General features: G+C 40.8%; 2 protein-coding genes across 3 annotated transcripts; both read right to left on the reverse strand.

Annotated features, from left to right (window-relative positions):
• Positions 1 to 666: 666 nt before the first annotated feature.
• On the reverse strand, positions 667 to 4,506 carry LOC106646023 (ankyrin repeat domain-containing protein 27-like). Its single transcript, XM_014362018.2, has 9 exons — positions 4,203 to 4,506; positions 3,853 to 4,100; positions 3,628 to 3,775; positions 3,047 to 3,531; positions 2,508 to 2,975; positions 2,016 to 2,430; positions 1,604 to 1,909; positions 1,171 to 1,474; positions 667 to 1,088 (listed from the first exon to the last, which is right to left on the reverse strand). The coding sequence occupies exons 1-9, from the start codon at positions 4,364 to 4,366 to the stop codon at positions 705 to 707; spliced, it is 2,922 nt and encodes a 973-aa protein (XP_014217504.2). The 5' UTR covers positions 4,367 to 4,506; the 3' UTR covers positions 667 to 704.
• A 3,107-nt stretch (positions 4,507 to 7,613) lies between these two features.
• LOC106646015 (dietary and metabolic glutamate transporter) lies at positions 7,614 to 20,078 on the reverse strand. 2 transcript variants are annotated; one of them, XM_089589617.1, is made up of 5 exons: positions 19,560 to 20,078; positions 11,512 to 11,729; positions 10,075 to 10,378; positions 8,795 to 9,403; positions 7,614 to 8,713 (listed from the first exon to the last, which is right to left on the reverse strand). In XM_089589617.1, the coding sequence occupies exons 1-5, from the start codon at positions 19,651 to 19,653 to the stop codon at positions 8,376 to 8,378; spliced, it is 1,563 nt and encodes a 520-aa protein (XP_089445743.1). In that variant the 5' UTR covers positions 19,654 to 20,078; the 3' UTR covers positions 7,614 to 8,375. The 2 variants fall into 2 exon arrangements, with proteins under 2 accessions (XP_089445743.1, XP_089445744.1); XM_089589618.1 differs by lacking the exon at positions 19,560 to 20,078 and adding an exon at positions 15,041 to 15,372.
• Positions 20,079 to 20,106: the final 28 nt, after the last annotated feature.

Consider the following 20,106-nt stretch of genomic DNA (forward strand, 5'->3'; position numbering starts at 1 on the left):
AAACTAAAAATTAACTAATATGAAGATTTATTATCACATGATTACCGAAGTACAACAAAAAAGTAATTTTGAAAATTATTCTAGTAAAGCCTTAATATCTTGTTACATTCACGTCGAACATTTAATAACTGCATAATTACTTTATAATTAAATATTTTATCATTTAACAGTACAAATATTGTGTTTAAAAGTATACATAAGTACATATATTTATATCGGATATACGTAAATGATAAAATCAAATAAGAAAAAATGCAATCTAAAATATTATCAATTCCGAATATTAAAAAATTATTATTTTACATTTATTTTGAGAAAAAAATTTTATAAAAAAAACATAATTATGACATTTGATAAAAAAAATTCGGCACTGAATCATTAATATTTGAAAAAACGTATCTATTGCTTATTTTTTTGCTACATTTATTCTTATGGAAGTCTATGAAAAAAATCAAATCCGAAATTCGATCGTAACGTTGAAAAAATCAAATGTCAATAGAAAAACACACTAATTCAGTCTTTTAAACACTTGAAATAACTCCATGTTTCATAAAAAATCCAAGTATCCGCGTAAGCTCTTACATCTAGTGTTGAAAACTTTACAGCGCAATATCAATACGTGACACGAAAAAAAAAAAAAAAAAAAAAAAAAAAAAAAAAAAAAAAAACTACTTTATTTTGCACTTGCAAATTTGGTCCAAGCACTACTGACTAGCATTAACCACGGAAGCAGCAGCGGCGTCGACGTTTTTTAAAATTTTGGCAATGTTGCTGAGCGCGAGTGACATAAAGATATCGTCCGACTTTATGTGCTCGACTTCGTCGAGCGGCGTAGCCCCGTTAAGGTTTCTCAGCCGAGCGTTGGCCCCGTGACGCACCAGCATCTCGACTATGCGAACGTTGCCAGCTCGAGCTGCCAGATGCAACGGAGTATCACGAGCGTTGTCTCTAACGTCTGGGTTGCACGAGCCACAGCTCAGCAGCATCTTTGCGGTCTGGACGTGCTCGTGTAGGCAGGCCAGATGTAACGGCGTTCGTCCCTCCGAGCGCGTTACCAGGTTTACTTTGGCTCCAGCGTCCAGTAGCAACTGTAGGTGTTGAGGAAAAAATTTGGATACCAAGGAATCCATTGAGCGAGTGAAATTTAGTTCAAACGATTTCCTGTATCACCTGTATAATCTCGGTGCAACCGGCTGCACTGGCTATGTGCAAAGCAGTTTCTCCCTGGCTGTTGACGGCATTAATGGCGATCGGTGGCTTTGTTTCCTTCTCGTAAGCTAGTTCCTCGATGGAGACGCACTTGTCGCAGTTGCATAGAGGATGACAAAATTTCGACTCGTCCGGTTCGGAGACGTAAGTCTTGCTGCAGGGACCTTCGAGACCAAGGTAATACGAAGCCAAGCGGATGTCTCCTTCGGCCACTGCTGCAAACAGCCTGTTGATTTTGTGTATTCCGTCCGTATTGCCTCGATACCTATAGTTTTATTTTATAATGATGACTTTTATAGAATCAAATTTTTTCAGTTGATTGTTCATTAAAAAACACATTTTTTTTATCGCTTTATTTTTCATATTATTTTTGAAGCAAGTAGGCAAAACAGACCCAAGTTTGTTAGGTGTCGAAGCCGACGAGCTCGACTGGTCCTCGTTAGCACTCTCAGCGCCCACTTCCTTTCTAGTAGTGCCATATCCTGACGAAGTGCCACTACCAGTAGGTGTACTCGTTCTCGAGCTTGAACCCTCGAGCATCCTTATTATGTGACAATTGTGCGCTAAATTCAAAGGTGTTTGTCCCCGTCGGTTCTTGCACCCGGGCTCTGCTCCATACTCTAGCAGTATCTCTACAATGCCTCGATATCCCCATTTAGAAGCAAAATGTAAGGCGGTGTCACCTTGCATATTTGCAGCACTAGCATAACAACAACAACAACAACAACAAGTTATTTGATTATTTAAGTTCCTGCAAGCTCGTTATTTCCTTGAAACTATTTCGTTCCATTAACGATAATCTTTACCTGATGTTGATCGTTAATCTCGTCTGCTCGGCAAAATACAACAAAGCCTTGACACAGGCCTCGTGGCCATTATCCGTAGCCAGATGTAGTGCGCTATTTCCCCGCGAATCCAAAGCATTAATATCTGCATTGGCGTGAAGCAGTAACAACAAAGTGTTTTGATGTCCACGAGCTGCGGCACAGTGAAGAGGAGCAGTGCTTTCAATGTCGACATCATTAGTACTTAATCCGTATTCCAATAGATAATCCACGACAGCTACCTGGCCGTATAAACTGGCTATGTGTAGACAATTACGGCCGCGATTATCTCGCCATTGAGCACTCGTTAAGTCGGTCGATGAATTCAGCAACAGGCTGCGGTCGCAATTTTTACAAGTGCACAGTGGATGGCAAAGTTTGGACTCTTTTGGCACATCTGTTTTTGAATAGGTGATTGACAATTAATTACTTTTCATTTTACGAAAAACAATCGTTTCACGAGAATATACAAACCTTCGGTTTTATCTGACAATATCTTTTGTACCTCAGTCAAACTACCTCTTTTGGCATACTCAAACAATTTCTTGACAGATCCATTCAATTCGCCAGATTCATCTGTCGTTACCAGGGGTTTTTCGTCTTTGTGATTGTCACCATTCAATAAGGTGGACACCTCGAGCTGAGGTGAACCAATTCCCAGTGAGCCTGACTTGACGTGCTCAACTGCGGCTTCGAGCGACGTTATGAGAAAACCAGCTTCGTCTGCTTCGTAAGCCGAACTGGCCGAGAATCTAAATTGCTTCATAAAAGCCAGTTGAGCATACCAATTGGCCAACCCTGATTTGACTACTAGATATATCAGCACTGGTAGAAAATCATCTGACGAGACGGACGTTTCGCCCTGCGACACGAATCGAGCGGCTCGCTTCAAGCAACCAATCTTACCCAACACCGTGAAATGCCCATCTAATCTTGATAATTCTAAATAGAAAAAAAAAAAAATTATCACTTGTAATCGAGTAGTTTTTGTTTTGTAATAATTAACGCCGTACCTAATTTTCCTCTCGAAACGCCATCGTAGAGATCAGGTCGCACGCCGAAATCGTGCAACTGCAGGTCGTGCAGATTTTTTATTATTTTGTTAAGATGTGCATCCTCGATTGCAGTACTGGTCGATACCGCGAGTGGCAATATTCTCCTTAATCCATGAAGTACGTATGTTTCAGTGGTGAGTCTTATCGTCTGCAAAAGATAGCGGCTCTCGACCGTTCGGTCTCGCAACCTTGTATCCTTCAGCAAAGTTCGTAAGCTTTTGGCATAGAGCATGCCAACGAGATCGCGCTGCATCTGTAGGCATTCGTTGTCCAAATTCTTTTGTGCTTTTTCAAACTCGTCTATTGACGCGTCCAGTTCTTTTAAAATACTCTTGTCTTGCACTTCGCTCCACAACAAATCCACGCATTCCTTGAGCGATGTGACAACCGGTACCTCATCTGCCGATTCGTTTGTCGCTTGTTCCAAGAGTCCCTCGATGCACCTGAAAAAAAAAAAAAAAAAAAAAAAAATCAATGTTCCATGTCTACTTTGGCACAAGTAAACTCTGAGTAGAATTTTGAAGACGCAACCCACTAACCATACGCAATATTTGTGAAGATCGTCGGTGTAAAATGTTTCTTCGAATAACAATTGCACAGATCGCCATTTCCCTACATTATCATCGATCATCAAGGATCTGTCATTTAATCGCACCTCACGATCCGTCAGTGTATGAAAATGGGTGCCTACAAACGCAAACGCTGTCATCAATAGATTGTTGTACGCGCATAATGTTGGTAAATAATTGTCATTGTGGACCTACCAGGCACCTCATCATCGGGAATGAGAATGTGACCAAGAAAATCCTCCTCGGTCAGTGCAGCCTTGGCGAAGGTACTACAGCGCGGGACACAAATGACCCAGCCTTCTCTAATTGCTCTTTGATAGATTGGCTGGTATTCCTGCTGCAGTTGTTGGAAGAAAGCACTTTGCGACAAGTCCTCATCGTAGCTGTAAGTATCCATGACGAGGTCGAGCCATGTATTTGGCTCTACTTTGACTTCATGATTTCTAAGCAGTAAAAAAGCAAGCCCTCGATCAGCAAGAACAATGAAAAAAAAAAACAAAAAACAAAACAAAACAAAAAGATGACACCAAAGAGTTATTCCTTACGCAAGGCCATTAATCCAGGGATGAAATCTCAGTCCGAGTCTGCAGCGCCTGTAGGTTGCTCGCAGCCGCGATGCAGGTGTAAGTTTTCTGCGCGAAAACGGGTTGAAGGGCCCTGGACGTGGACCCAGGAGGCAAGCAAAGAAAGACGACGCATCACGACACATGGGGCGAAAACGCAGCTGTGCTCCGTTTATTAGCAGCAAAGCAGGAACAACAACAACACCAGCTACACTCTCGAACGAACTGCCTTGGCTTCATTCTTGCGGCCTCTTTCTCGACGGGATTAATTTCTTTTTTTTCTTATTATTATTATTATTATTGTTATTATTATGCTTATTTTCGTCTCTTGTTATCACACACTGCTGGCACGTAAGAACTTGAGTATTTGAGAGAGCGTGTAATCGCCGGATTCACACACACCAGCAATTATAATAAGCCCCGCGAACCGCGAAAGATAGGAAATTCTGTAACCTATACAATGAACTGCACGTATGGGTGTGCGCATGATACGTATATACAGAACGTCAACGAGACGACAAATCAAAACAGACAGACGACGCAGCTCCGAAAAGACCATATATATACATATATATTATATGCTGTCAAGAGTATATAAGGGTGTCGGAGCGGGGGGGGGGAGTTTAAATTGTTACAATCGCATGATTGTTTTTTTTTTTTTTTCACCCATCACTTTGTTGAACAATCGCGCAAATTATGTCGCGTCAGCTTATTTGTATGCGCGTATAGTCGATAATTATTATGGTTTTTACATAACACGGGAGCATAGGATGATGAGTCGATAGAAGGTCGGCGGCGTTATTACGTTGAGCTTAACTGATGTTAATTTTATTTAAAAATCATTTCAAAGGCTACGTATACATACAACATTCGTCCAGTACTCAAATAAATCAGATGGTTTAAAAATCCCACGGTGATGTACCGAGTAAAATTACGATCAAACTGGAGTTGTTGGTGATTTTTACCGATTTTTTTTTTTTTTTTCCTTTCAATTGTAATATTGCGCGTAAACCCGGCCCGTCTATATCGGTTCATCATCCCAGTAAGACTTTAATTCTACGAAACACAAAGTCACTCGTGCGTAAGTAAGTGTATAGTATTCGCGCGAATCCCTATGAGGTTTCGCTGATACGTTATATATATATAAAAGAGAAGGCTTGGGGACGAATTCGATACTATATGTGTTATATGATACTACTGTCGCATCGGCGGTCAGTCAACCCTTGGAGTAACGTCGTCGTATCTCGGAATATTCATCAATAATTTATTACAAAACAGCATAGTTTTTTAATTTACTAAAATTTGTTTTTTCTCGGACATATACCGTTATCCGGTTTTTTTTATAAGCCACCCGAAATCTTGGAATTTTCAATAAACACGGATATATGTATATACGTCTGTCACGTGCATCGGTTTATAAACATGCTGCGTGATTTTCGCTCGATTGAAGCTATTTTTGTCAATCCAACCGATTTAAGACCACCAACGGAAAACAAACCGATCGTTGACGTCACGACCAAAATACAAACTGTAGAAAAAAGCGCCGACGAAACTCCAAGTAGGTACATTTTCGCACAATTGGTTCACACATTTACTTTTTTTTTAAAGTGAGCCAAAGAAGAAAAAAAAAAAGAAAAGATCGGCACGTCTGTCCTCCGTGAGGCTCGAAACGCGACTGAATCGAAAGAACCTCCCACGAAATACATATACAGAAGAAGCATATGTATACACTTACCCTTTAGATGACGCCGAGACTGCAGTGTGGGGTGAAAATCGGCGGCTCGGTTTTTTTTTTGTCTCCCATCACACGGTATACACGCCGGAGACAAAGGGACAGACCCGAGAGAGAACGAGGTGGGGTGCACTCGAAAGTGTCCCTCGCTCGAGGAGGTGGAGGCGCAGACGAGACGGGGTTATCGACTCGCGACCCGCGTATATACTCCCGGAGAAAAGCGAGACGCTATAGCTTTGTGTGCACCTGCACACGCTCCCGTCGTCCCGGGAGAATGAAAGGAAGAGCCACAAACATCAGGGAGTTCAACGATAGCGACGACGCGCTGATGAGGGGGCTTCGAGTGGGTGGCTGTCTGTGTTACCCATTTTTTCTTTTTTCTTCTTTATTTGAAACACTCGCGAAAAAGTCAGCCGCGCGTGTCTCGTTTCTTGCCTCCCTTGTGCATGCACTCTGGCGCTTTATCGCGATCGAGCTGCACGAGTCTGCAACCACCTCGGCGACTCTTCGGACAGTTGACAACGTAACTATTCCTGCGATGGATATGCCGGTAATGGACGAAAAAAAAAAAGTTGCTGCTGACTCCGTACAGAGCTTTTTTTTTTTTTTCATTCCCAGCCAGCGTTACTACGAGCTTTTTACGTAACGCGCGTCTGTCTCCCACTCCCGCGAGATATTTTTCCCGTTCGCGGTGGAAAAGCTGTAAAACTATATACTGTGCTTGTGCCGGTCGACCTTATTCAACATCAGCCTGTGATTTAAATACCATTTAGCACCGTACGGATCACGATTTTTTTTCCCCCTTCCTACATAAGATCGGTTGGCCGATACATCCGATTGTTAGGTTGTAAACTGCAACACAATACATTGACAATTCAATTCTTAAATACTTGTTTATTGTTATTATTATTTTTCTATTCTTTCTTTTGTTCATCACATATATTATAAATGTATTTGTGTGTGTTTCACTGGATAAAAAAATAAAACTTTCGACCTTTCGTTAACGGAGTCTTACTAAAAATCTTTACAAGTTTTGTCGATGTACTTAGGAGGTAGCTGTTCTACGTGCAATGTGTCAAAAATCTTTCGTTTGAATATTATAAAAATCACGTGATAATGCGTTACAATAACGCGGCGACACAACGCAAGTTATGGATACAAAGGATTTTTAACTATTACAACAAAGGTGCGATAGTACGATGATCGTCTTGCAAACGATTCGTTTGCGTAACGTTACAATTTTTCAGTTATCGGACAAACGATTAAATAAAAAAATACCCGTAGAAATTGAGATTTAGTAATTTCGCAATTTTACGCAATCTCGTCTATATTATAGGTATAGATTTTTCTAGATTTCCTCGTCAGTTTCATTCTTTCATCTTAATTGACATGGAAATTTTTTTTACATTCATCTAAATTTTGCGCGACTGAAAGTATATACACTAAAAACTTTTGATCCGGCCAAAGCCTCGGAGACATGAATAACTTGAAATAATATAATAAAAATAATAATAATAATAATAATAATAATAATAACAATAATGGTAAATGTTTAAAAAAATGGTAATAATGATAAAACGCGCCTGACGAGTCATGATGTCTCAATTACTCTTTCACGTCTGATTTCGCTGATGAGACATTAACTCAAGATAATACTAATCTTATCTTTTTTTTTTTTTTTTTTTTTTCCAACGCTTTATGATTGATCGAATGCACTTGATAATAAAGATAATAATAAATTTTAATCAAATTAAATTTACCTATCGGACAAAACGTATGGTATATTTGTTATGGTTTTTTTTTTTAAACGACGCTTTGCTTGCACTTTGTAATCTGTTTCATTGTATTTGCTGATAAACAATCATCCAGGCAGTATTAGTGTTGATCTAGCGAAAAAATGACTACTACGTTTTTTTCTTTCTTTTCCTTTGCGTACATTGAGTCTAGTAATCTCTTAGCAAAATGTCGTTTACCATAATAATAAGTATTTCCCTAGGTATATGTGTATGGATTATTTACAACTGTAATCTCGTAATAGTGACTTAGTTATTGCATGAACAAGTTCGTTTATGTACAGAGTCGACACGGGACGTGTAGTGTATAATTGCATGACATAACAAAGAGTAAACTATCTAAAAGTCGTAAAAACTAGCGCACAGCGATAACAAACCATTGAATCGTATCATCATCGTGTTTTCCTTTTGAAATCTGGATCACAGACAAAACAAAATTGCTCCCGATGATTGCTCGATCGAGGACAAAAATGGTACTCGACTACGTGCGCAGTTGTACACACTGCAAGGTAACACACGACGTTCGTATAAGTACGTATAATATAGCGTCTCCGAGCGCGAATGTCCCCTTTTTCCGTGCCAACTGCCACTTCCATTTACCCGCGAAAACGAAGAACGTAGGATTGTCCATCACGCGCCTCCGGCCGATTTTTTCCCGTAAATGGCACCTATGGTGGCCTCCTGGATCTTCAACGACGACTTGCCCTGTTGGCCGTTCCTCTCGAAGGCGGGGTCGTTCCAGGGCTGCACCTCGCCACTCGCGTACACGATGAAAATGACGTTTGTCGCGATGAACACGCCCAAGACGATCCAAAAGACCAAACGCCACTCGAAGAGGGTCGAATGAGGCGCCAATTCGGCCACTATGTACGGGGTTAATATCCCCGTGAAGGCCCCGATACCGTTGACCATGGCCATCAACGTGCCCGAATAATTCGGACTGAGATCCAACGCGTTGACCTTCATGCCTGCGACAATCATGGGTCACGATTAAACAAGTAAAGTACATAATATATATATACATGTTGGGTGATGTGTATGTACCGTACCTGGATAAAAGGCACCCATGAGGGTCATGCCGACGGTGAAGTAGACGATGACGAGGGTAACGTTGCAGCTGGCGTACGAGGCGAGGATGATGAAGACGCCGGGGCCGATGGAGGCAATGGTGGTCCCGACTTTCCGTACCGTGGTGGTGGACAGGTAACGGCGAACGATGATCCAATCGGCGAGCCACGAGGCGAAGCAACTGAAGAACCACATGCACAGGTAAGGCAGGGAGGACCAGTAGCCGTTGTCCTTGATGGGGAGTTTGATGACGCTCGCCATGTACTTGGGCAGATCGGTGACCATGGTGAAGAAGCCCCAATCGTGGCCGATTTGGGCGGCGATGAGGGCCCACACGGGGGCGGAGCGCAACAAGTGACGCCAAGGCACGGGCGGTGGTTTTTGGTGGGTGTGCGCGCTCATGCGCTCGTCGAGGTACTTGGCCTCCTCCTCCGAGATGAACGGGTGCTCCCGCGGGTTGTTGTAGCAAAGTACCACCCAGACGAGAAACCAGAGGACACCCATGCCCCCGAACACGTAGAACACCATGCGCCAGCCGGAACTCGAGTGGTGCATTATCAGGCCCGACACTGTCGTCGCGAACACCGTGCCTGCAAGTTTTTTTTTTTTTTCCATGGTAGCGCGTACAGAGAATTGGCCCATCAGAGTTTAGGGACGATCAATCATTTTTTAATACTCGATACAGCAACGAGCATTATCGCAAATTATACTCCGATGGATAAGATTCAATTGTATAACTCATGCAAGTAACATTACGTTGGACATTGATCAATTGTTATTGTTATTTTTTATTTTCGCTCGACAAGTAATGACGTCATTGTTCGCCGATCGTATTTTTTTTTTTTATCGAATAACCAAGATTTACAACTTTATTGTTTTATTTTTTTGCAAATGGCTTATATTGATTGCTTTTTTGTTTTGTTTTATTCGTACAAATGTAGTTTCTTCAAGCCACGGACCAAAGAGTGCGGAATGTCATTATATACCAGTATCATTTAAAAGTTAATAAAGCCATGCCATGGCGACGAGTAGGTTCGCAGTAAATAATTTAATTTTTTTTCCGCGGCATCAAAAGGAATTTTATTGTTGCGGTAATCGGTACTCGCGACCAACGAAATTGGAAATTTCGTAATCGACGTATTAGTCATTACACAGGGGGAAAAAAGAGACACGTTTCATCATCGTAGCACAGTGGACGAGTGTGTGGAAATGAAAAAAAAAAAAAAAAAAAAAAATAAGAGTCACGAAAAGCGGGTCTTACCCAATTGAGCGCCGGCAAAGACGAGCGAGCCGATTTTCGATCTCTCCTCGGGCGGCGTCCATTGGGCGAGCATGGCATTGAGCGCCGGGAAGGTCGTACCCTCGCCGAGGCCCATCAGTACCCTGAGCACGATCAGAGCCACCGCCCCACCGGCGTCCACCGAAACTGGGGTCAACAGTGTGAAAATCGCCGTCGACAGGATACCCAAGCCGAGCGAGTACTTGCCGCCGTAGCGCTCGGCCAGCATGCCACCCGGCAGATGCGTCACCACGTAGCCCCAGTAGAACGAGGACAGGATCCAGCCCTATATGTATACAACACCGTTTCATCAGCTTTATTCGTATTTTTTTTTTTTTTTTTTTTCGACATCCATGGGCTCTCAATTCGTGATGCGTGTACACATATCCCATAAAATTCAAGGGTATATAGCTTCGTGAACAACCTCAACCTGATGTTACATTCTGAATAATCAGTAAAAAAAATAAAAAAAAGAAGAAGAATAAATAATACACCTCCGTCTCTTTCCACACCTGTACAATATATTATATGTATATATTGTGCTCTTAATGCATATTGATTGAAATCCGGAATTTAATCGCACGCAGAATCATAATGTTATCCTTCCTCCCCCCTCCCCCTCTGTCGACCACCTGTTATCTCGCCGTCGATCGTTAACCTCCATTAATTCGTAATCGACGAGTGATACCGATGTAATTAAAAAAAAATTGGCCGATTTCGTGTATCGATAAGTCGCGCCTGCATACCGAACAATATGTATACCGATTCATATTATATATACGTAACTCGGGTGTATTGGTCTTCTTGCCAATTATATGGTACGTCGTACGGCAACGTGATTACCCTTCATTTATGTAATATCGTTAAAACTCTGAAATATTCACGTACCTCGCGCATTACGCAACACATATATTACACTACACGCTGATTGTTCATTAGCGTTAGAAATAAAGCCGTGAAAAATGACCGATTTTTTCCTCAATTTTATCATCCGATGCGCCAAGGAGTCCAAAGCTTAATTGCTCGCAAAAGTAAGTATATAAAAAAAAAGATGAAGAAGAAGAAAAGAATCGCTCAATTATCCGTGGATTATTACCTTTTAATATTTACGCGCGATATCGCGGATAAAGAAGAGGAGCAATAAAAGCGTGCAATTGCAAGATAAGTACAAGATCCCGCGCGCGATCGAAAAAACATTTCCATAAATGTATATTGTACGTAATGTATACCTGCACGCGTATCTATATAGTTGGACGTAAGCGCGTTTAATCCTCATCGCGCCGGGGCAACGATTCTTAAAAAAAAAAAAAAAAAAAAAAACCCCGACTGCCGATCGGTACGATCTCGTGTACGTCATATTACAATGCACAAGGGATAAAGCGCTGTATAAACAAACAAAGTGAAATTTTGTTGATTTACCTGTGTATTCTCGCTCCAATCGAACCCAGTCCTAGTGACGGTGGAATTCTTACCGTCGTTGACTGGGTCCGGGCAGGTATCGTCCTCGTAGCCCTTTTTCGGTATCGGCATGGCCATTTCCGTTATGGCGATCGACAGACAGACGCGCATCGCGTAGGCGTTCAACAGGCCCAGGAAGCCCATTATCGCAAATACCCATCGCTGCGGTACGTAGGCACCTGTAACATTATACGTACAATTTATTATTATTATTATTATTATTATTATTATTATTATTATTATTATTATTATTATTATTATTATATGCACCTCCATACCATTTTGCGCGTATCGAAGGGCCGTAAACTTTACATGCCATCACCTGATCGCTCGCGAATCTCGATCAGATTTTTAATAATCCATCTCGGAGTAAAAAAAAAAGTTTTTAAACATGCATAAATCGCTACAGTTCTTTGTATAACGCGTGCACGAGCGGAGGAAAAAAAAAAAAAAAATCTAGCTCGGGAATTTAACGGCTCGTTAATCATCATGCCACGCACGTATTCGAAAGGAGAGAATATCGGCCGATTTCTAACCGGAAGGGTCCTTTGCCGCAGTGTGGAGGCCGCTGCATTGCATTCGAATCACGAAGGACTCGCGCGCTCACACACATGATGATGACCTTTAACGTGCGCGTGTATACGTACGATATTGTCCATACGCGCGTTAAAAATATATACAGGTACCTTTCTGGCTTTGGATTTCTCTTTTTTTTTTTTTTTCATTTATTTATTTCGGAACGAAAAAAAGAAAGAAAGAACGAGACATCTCATCGGTATAGATACGCTCACGTGCGGTACATTCGTGGGAGGTAATTAAATAGCGTGGCTCAAATGTCGATCCGTCAAAGCGTAGCGTGCAATTACCGAGGAATGCCTCGCTAATCACTATGGACATTGCAACGAGTGACTTTGCACGCGCTGCTCTTACAATTCATATAGTTTCCCGGAAATTTGCATAAGCGCGCTGCACCCAATCCCGGCTCCTTTCGATTTTCCATTGCACGTTAAGTCACAAACAAATGGAGCATCGCTCTTAACTATATACCGATCGCGCGTATTTGCACGGATTTCCTTCCTCTCTCTCTCTCTCTCATTTTTTTTTTTCATCCCCTCAAAGTCACTCGTTCTTGCTCGATAAGGGGCGATTTCCACGGAATTCGCGCCTCGATGAATCATTCGTGGAAACGTACCCGGCCGGGTGTTAAATCACAGAAGGTACAGTGCAAATTATCGCTGCTCTGCAACTTGACGTTTAAAAGAGTAATTTGCCGGTGAAGAAAAAAAAAATAAAAAAATAAATAACACCCATAACCACGCAAGATGGACATTCATTATACAATTAGAGTTTTTTTTTTTTTTTTTTTTTTACAAACGGTTATCGACTAAATTTTTCACTTTACGATTGGGCCCGAGACATCATACCAGCGGCACTGATTGTTTAAGCTACATGTCTTTGATGGTGAGAAAATCGCAAAAAGTATAAGAGTATACTTGGGGAATCCCTCATAGATAAGGTGCTCGATCATCGTTCCACTGGGCCGTACACTCACTTGCACCAAATATTTGGCACAAAAATGGTCCAATGGTCACGCACCAGTGCGTATACGCATCAGCGATAATTGATGGAATCTGGACAAATAAGCTATACACATGGGCCCTCGTCAAAATGACAATTTCAACAATATTATTCCGAAGGTTCCAAAACGTAGGCGCATTTGATTTACCATCAGTGAAATCCAAAGTCCACAGAAGAGCGCGTTCAATCAGTATACAATTTACAGCGAAATCGACGATAAGAGAATCCACGAGTCAAAGAGGCAAACGTAAACAAAATTCCTAAACCGACTGTATATACAATTAACGTATACGTCATTGACAAACGTTTTCGCAGCCGATCGTCTATCGCGTCCTAACGAGGAGCTACACGTAGGAAGCGAGAGAAATAATAAAAAAAAAAGTGTCAAAGAGCCGGAAGCGGAAGCTCGAGTACACGGGTGGACGAAAATCTAATTGGCCGATCGAACCGCTGCTTGTTTTTTTTTTTTTTTTTTTTTACAAGAGTACGACAGTACGATTTTTTACATCAGATGGGTGGGGGGGGGGGGGGATGGATTTAACGACAATTTTTATTTTTCGTGATTTGCCGTGTCGTCGGGCATGGGGTTAAAAACAATGCAATTACGCACGCCGGGCCAATTATTGCTTTCGGGACAATTGAAGCATCGGAAGTGCGCACCTAGTACTTTTCGGCGGTAACGAGGCTCATACGTTCCGCGCGAGAAGAAAAACAAAAAAAAAAAAAAAAGCAAAAAAATTATCGTCAGACTTATCGCACCGATCGCTTTTTAAAATCGGGGGAAAAACCATGTACGCCGTATACACAGCAATCGCATATGTGTGTATACAAGCGCTCTCGATCTTTCGATAGACAATAGAGCGATTGGATAACCAAAACGCCGATATTAGCGAGAGGCGGGTGGGGAGGGGGAGGAGGGACAAAAAAAATATGTATCGTACAGTTGTACGAACAAGTGAGATAATGGTCGTCGTAACGCGAAGGTTGAGGCCTGAAGAGCGGCGTAGGTATTTTTTCTTTCTTTCCGTTTTTTTTGCGAGGAATTCGAGCGCGACATCGGCGTTGGTTAAAAAATGTGCGAAATTGAAACCAAAGCGAGAATTTTCACCGAGTTTTCCTCTGAAATAATGTTACCGGCGTATGGCTTTAACGTTCAAGATGAGGAAAATTCGTGCGACAATCGATCCGCAACAATGCATGTATACACAGGCGTCGATGAACGTCTCGTCACGCAAGAGGGGGAGGGGGCCAGTAGTTGTTGTTGCTGACGTCGAAAATTACAAGTTGGCGAGGAGAGCGTGTAACGCACCGTTACATCATGTCACGGTCGTGTAATTTTACAAAAGGCCTCTCGCGCTCCTCTGTTTAGCCAGAATCAACCAAGTATATAGGTATGTTTTTCTTTCATTTCGTTTTATCTCTGTACACGTGTGCACCCACAAACGAACTTTATATGAATCCCGCTGGAGACCAACATGTGTGCGAGAGATGATGTCAAATGGCATCGCGCGTATTCCAACCGAACGAAACGATTCGTTCCAAACAGGACTGTCCGGGAGTGTACCCGGCTTTTCTCGGTACGATAGATTCGGCCTATTGAAATGGCCACCAGCCATTGTAGGTCCGAAGATAAGGAAATCGATCGCCCCGATTGTTACTTGTACATCACCTAAACAGCTAAGTCGAGAACGGCGTTTTAGTTGACAGTTGAATTCACAGTGATCCCAGCAGGGAAAAATTCAGCGATTGTTCGGCGGAAAGGACCAAATCGAGATGAAACTTTTACGGGGTGCGAGGAGACTCGACTAGTGACCGATACAAAATAATGTTTACAAATATAAGTACAATTGTATACGCAAACTTATACATATATATATGTACTGTATACGTGTGGATGGGTATAGGTACTCACAGCAAGATTTCCCCGCGGAAAGCATCACCATCTCGAGGATCGATTCTTCCGAGTCTCAAGTACTTCGAAATACCACCAAGTACCCACGAGCCGATTTATGTATATTTTGAGGCCGCGTATGGAGCTGCACTAAAAAAAAAAAATCACCTTTCTTTCACACGCGAGCTTCGCCGGCACACTCTCGAAATTATCGTAAGCCGGTACTTGTAACCCTTGATTTGTATTGAATACTTGAAAAAACAGAGCCGTGAAAAAAAAATCAAGTCTCCATGAATGTAAAACCGGTGAATATCGGTAAGACCACGGTTACGTGTGTTCCGACGCGTGCCCGCGCGCGTCGGCCCCTACTATGATCGCGCGCCGCCGTCAATTTCGCCTTTTATATTACTCGCTCGCGCGTTATTTGCACGCATACGCTGTAAGGTAAGATAAGCTCTCGTTTCCCTCGGCTCATTGTGGTTCCCCGATCGTGGAACATAGGCGCGGGGCCATACCGATTTTTGATGACCAGTTATGGCCCGGTAAGATTTTGGACCCGTACCGTGACCAAGTCGATGCGAGTGCGTGCCAATCGCGTTCCTCCTTATCTCTCGTTTAATTTCAGAGGGGGTGATGCTTATCGGCGCATCACCCGCGACTTATTCTTCGGCTCTGACGGTTATACGATGCACGATTGTTGCATGAATTTTACAGGACCCCTTTTTTTTTTACTCTGTACACCGATTTTTTTTTTTTTTTTCTCGACTTCCAATCCATTGTTTGCAGGAGATAATAGTCAAGTTTTATTGAGTCATTGCGGTTGGTTTGATTGGAAAATAAATGAAAAAGTACTTCATAAACATTTTTTACCGTGTATTTATTGGTAAAAAAAGGGGAAAAAAAAACCGAGTGGAGCGAGACGATTGTAAATTATGTCATCCACCTGCGCGACTAAGTACATTCCCCTTGCACCTGCACTCGATTTGTCTGTTTCATTGACAGATTGTATATTTACGTTTATTGCTGATGTAGGATAGTACAATTTTTTTTTTTTTTTTTTTTTTTTTTATCTGCCGATTGGACGTTTAATAATCTTTGTTCAAAGAATCGATACGAGAGGAAAAAAATATTTACGATGAATTTTAAGCACTTCTTAGAGAAAGGATAAATATTTTTGGTTACACCAAAACAAATTGAGTATTATGCAATATGTTATGCGAGGCAACGGAAAATTTAATATTGTAGCCCGTAAAAAAAAAAATCGAAACAAGAAACTAATTTTGTTATGATGGTAAAATAAATTGCAAAATGTCGTACAGTACTACGGATATGTTTACGATCTTTTGAGGTATTTTTAAATTAAACTATTTTCTTACATAACCATTCTTACATCTACCTCAATGATAATGATTGAAAAATATATACTTGGACTCAAAGTAATTGCCAAATAAAATGGTGTTTCAACATAAGTGATTTTTTTTTTAAATGTACTTAACTTAGGATGTTCTTCGAATATTTAAAAAAAAAAAAACCAAATTGTCCTTAGTGAATTTGTTTCAAAAATGCGCCACGAAAGCTCGTGCGTGTGATTACATAAAATGGAGCTCAAGATCTTTTTTTAGAAAACGAGCATTTTCTCTCTAGATCTGTCATTTCATTATTTAATATTTATTGTCCTCCGTACATTATTATCTCTTGTCACTGTAAAGTAATAGTTACCCGCCAGTCGTAAAACTAACACCTTCCCGTAAATCAATTCAACATTTTATTCACGAAATGATGACTTTGTTAAATGCTGTCAGTAACGAAGCAACAATTTCTGATACTGTTTCCCCGATGCTCGCGACATTACAAAATCATAGCGCGATAAAGATGCTTTATTGACAAAAGAAACCACGATTTGAACGATTAAAAATATGTAAAGCCCGGCACGATGACGTTTTCAAAAAACCAAGTGATTATCTTTTTCTTATTCTCGAGACTTTCGAGTCAACGTGGCTCCAAAACTATGCAAATTGATATTAGCCACCCCGACTGTTTGCACTTGTTCTTACACCGCTACAACAAATTATGTGAATCGTTGTTCAAAGATATATTGACACTTTGCAACGACACTCGTCGGTAAACACCGATAATTAAACATTTTTCAAGGATTCCTTCGATCATTCGATTAAGCCTTTTTTATTGTTACAACGAAAGCTCAAATTTGTGTTATCTTGATGAAAATCACAGCAAAATTCTGATGCGCAAAATAAAATAAGGAAAAAAAAAAAAAATAATAATAACAATAAAATCGTCCAAAATAATTGTTCAATTATCACTACTATTTTCGTCACAGCTGCTTTTTAAAGGGCTACTGTACCAAACATTTTTGAAAGGCTATGAAAGAGGTCAATTTGGAGTTTTATTTATTAAAAGGTAAAAATGTTAAAACAAAGTCTAATTTACATTAAAAAGAAGTAGGTCAAACGAGTGGATTAGAAAAAAAAAAAAATAATAATGATAATGTCGATAACAATTTCATGATCATCCAACGCTAGATAAAAAGAATTACGTATGGGAACAATGAAAAAAAAAAAAAAAATAAATGAAAATCATCAAAGACATTCCTTCTTTATCAGTTATCAGCTATTTTTTGCATCGAGTGTATTCTCCTATTCAACAATAACAAGATAAGCATACCGTTGTTAAGTATGTAATAAAATTTTCGAAATAGTTTTTTTAACTTTTAGATAACTCTGCTAACAACCCTTGTCTGCGTCTATTAATTAAAAAGTATGTCGTTTTGGCTATTGCACACGAGCAATGGCAATTGATTATTTCTAAAATTATCAACAAGTAAGGAACGTATTAGTGATGGACACCTGATTAGAATTGATACTGCATCTTTCAAGCAATTAGTACAAAAATTAACGCATGTTATTCTTTATGATTGTAATTAATTACCACGCCGATCTGAACTCGCAATTGTTAACACAATCGTAGTAAGAAAACGTGAGTTTAGCCAACGGCAAACATTTCAATGAACGAGTATAGATATTTATCAATGTTTGCACGAAAAAGATGTCAAAGTCGCCGTTAAATTATAAAAATAGTACTTTTATGTTTTGAACATTTTTTAATATCTAATATCACAATGTTAGGCCAATATTAAATTTAATGTATAGGCACGATGAGCGTCACTCGATTGGATGAATAATATACACGCTTATGTAAATACGCGTACTTGCTCAACCGTTCAATTTAACTGGGACAAGTTAATAACTATCACTCTCCGTGTGGTTATTAAAATAAATAAGCCATGGTTTTTTAAATGCGCGCATATTTATATTTTTGTACGGCGTACAATAATTTGTATATTTTAACGTATACTTGATAAATCAATCGAACAAAATTACTTACCAAAAAATTCCAGATTCACACAACTTTTCGAACTTCTCTTATCATCTCCCCATCACTAGGAGAATATATTTATTTACTTTTCAAATATACATCTCTCCTCGCTCGTTACACTGTACTTTATTTCTTTTTTTTTTTCTTTTCCGTTTTCGTAATATTCATCAATCCCTCGAACTTCTCAAGTATCACCCTCCCGCCCCTATTATTACAGCAAAGGAATATTTATTTGATAAGAAGCATTGACACTTTTTAAATTTTCTTTCGTCAAACCAATGATACTCCTAAACGCGAAAACACATCAAAGTAAAAAATTTGATTTTGTTTACCCGAATGATGTGCAATTTTATCATTTACGCGTCGATTATCATCTCGCATCGCGTGCAGTAAAATATTTTACAAATCAATGTACATATTTTTCCTCGTGAATTCCTTATTGAAACAACAACAAAAAATATTTTCCTCCCCGCGACGCGCCTATTAGCTATAGTGTACAACTTGGTTGAGCCGAAAATTTGATCATTGGTCGTAATGTATTTCAACACCTTTTCGCCCAAAGTAAAATAAACACCGGTGTGAAAAAAAACAAAGTCTCGCCGATCACTCACGACACCTGCAATCACGATGATCGCATATTGACGGCAAAAAATAATAACATTAATGCGTGTAACGCGTGGGGCCGTCGCAGTGCACATACAGATAATACACAAGACACGAAGCCTATAGGCGAAATAAGTGATGGTTGTGATAATAGAGAGTTGTAACGAAAATCGGTGAGGAAAGTGGGGATTCGCTAATCGCTATACGATCAAAGGTAATTTGTATCATGCATACATATTATGGAGAAAAAAAAAAAAAACAATCTTATACGAGAGTATATACAGTACACCTCCGCTTCGCCTCAAAGTTGTACAATCACTTATTTTTGTCACAACAGGTAGAACGTGGAAATTCACCGAAGCGTGTTCGCCCCCTCCTCGCACACACGTATGCGCGCGAGCGAGTAATGTAACGTAATTTCTATTGATCATTATCGGAGGGACGGTAAAAAATAAAGAATGAAAAAACAATAACACATATCTGTCGACACTTTTTTTTTTTGACACTGTCGCGATGACGACTCCATGCATCGATCGTAATTTACCTCGTTGATTGGCACGGGCCCATTTGACCCCCGGCGAATCCGTCACCCATTTCTCGATCAAGGGTATGCTCTCGCTGTTCTTCGCCTTCGGCATTCTTTGCTTCTTTTCGCTCTCATCCACCCGATCGGCGGAAAATCGGTACCCGCACAATAATGCCCCCTCCTTTTTTTCTTCCTCTTGGCTCTCCGCGGTGGATCGGCGCTGGTTATTAAACTCCGGAATCCACGGGTCACAGTGGCCCGCGACAACAAAAATCGTCCACTGCAATCGGCACACGAGTCGCTGGTACGATACTTCGACCGTAGAATCATACGGCGACGACGAGGGTGTTTTTCAACGCAAAGGGAGACGCGTTCCACGCCACACGCGCCCACGAATGGCTTCACGATTGTGTTAAGTTGATCGTTTCCTCGGTGCCTCGGCGAGCGTTACTCCGCGCGAGTTGCCGACACGCGTATGCGTGCAAACACATTGCCGAGAAGCTAGTGCGGTCTTGACCGTTATCTCGGGGCTGACTCTCCTCGGCTTCTGCTTCCTGTGTGGACA

This window comes from Copidosoma floridanum, unplaced genomic scaffold (genome assembly GCF_036245765.1).
Source record: "Copidosoma floridanum isolate Cflo_tuat_1 unplaced genomic scaffold, Cflo_Japanese_pri ptg000009l, whole genome shotgun sequence".
NCBI lineage: Eukaryota > Metazoa > Arthropoda > Insecta > Hymenoptera > Encyrtidae > Copidosoma > Copidosoma floridanum.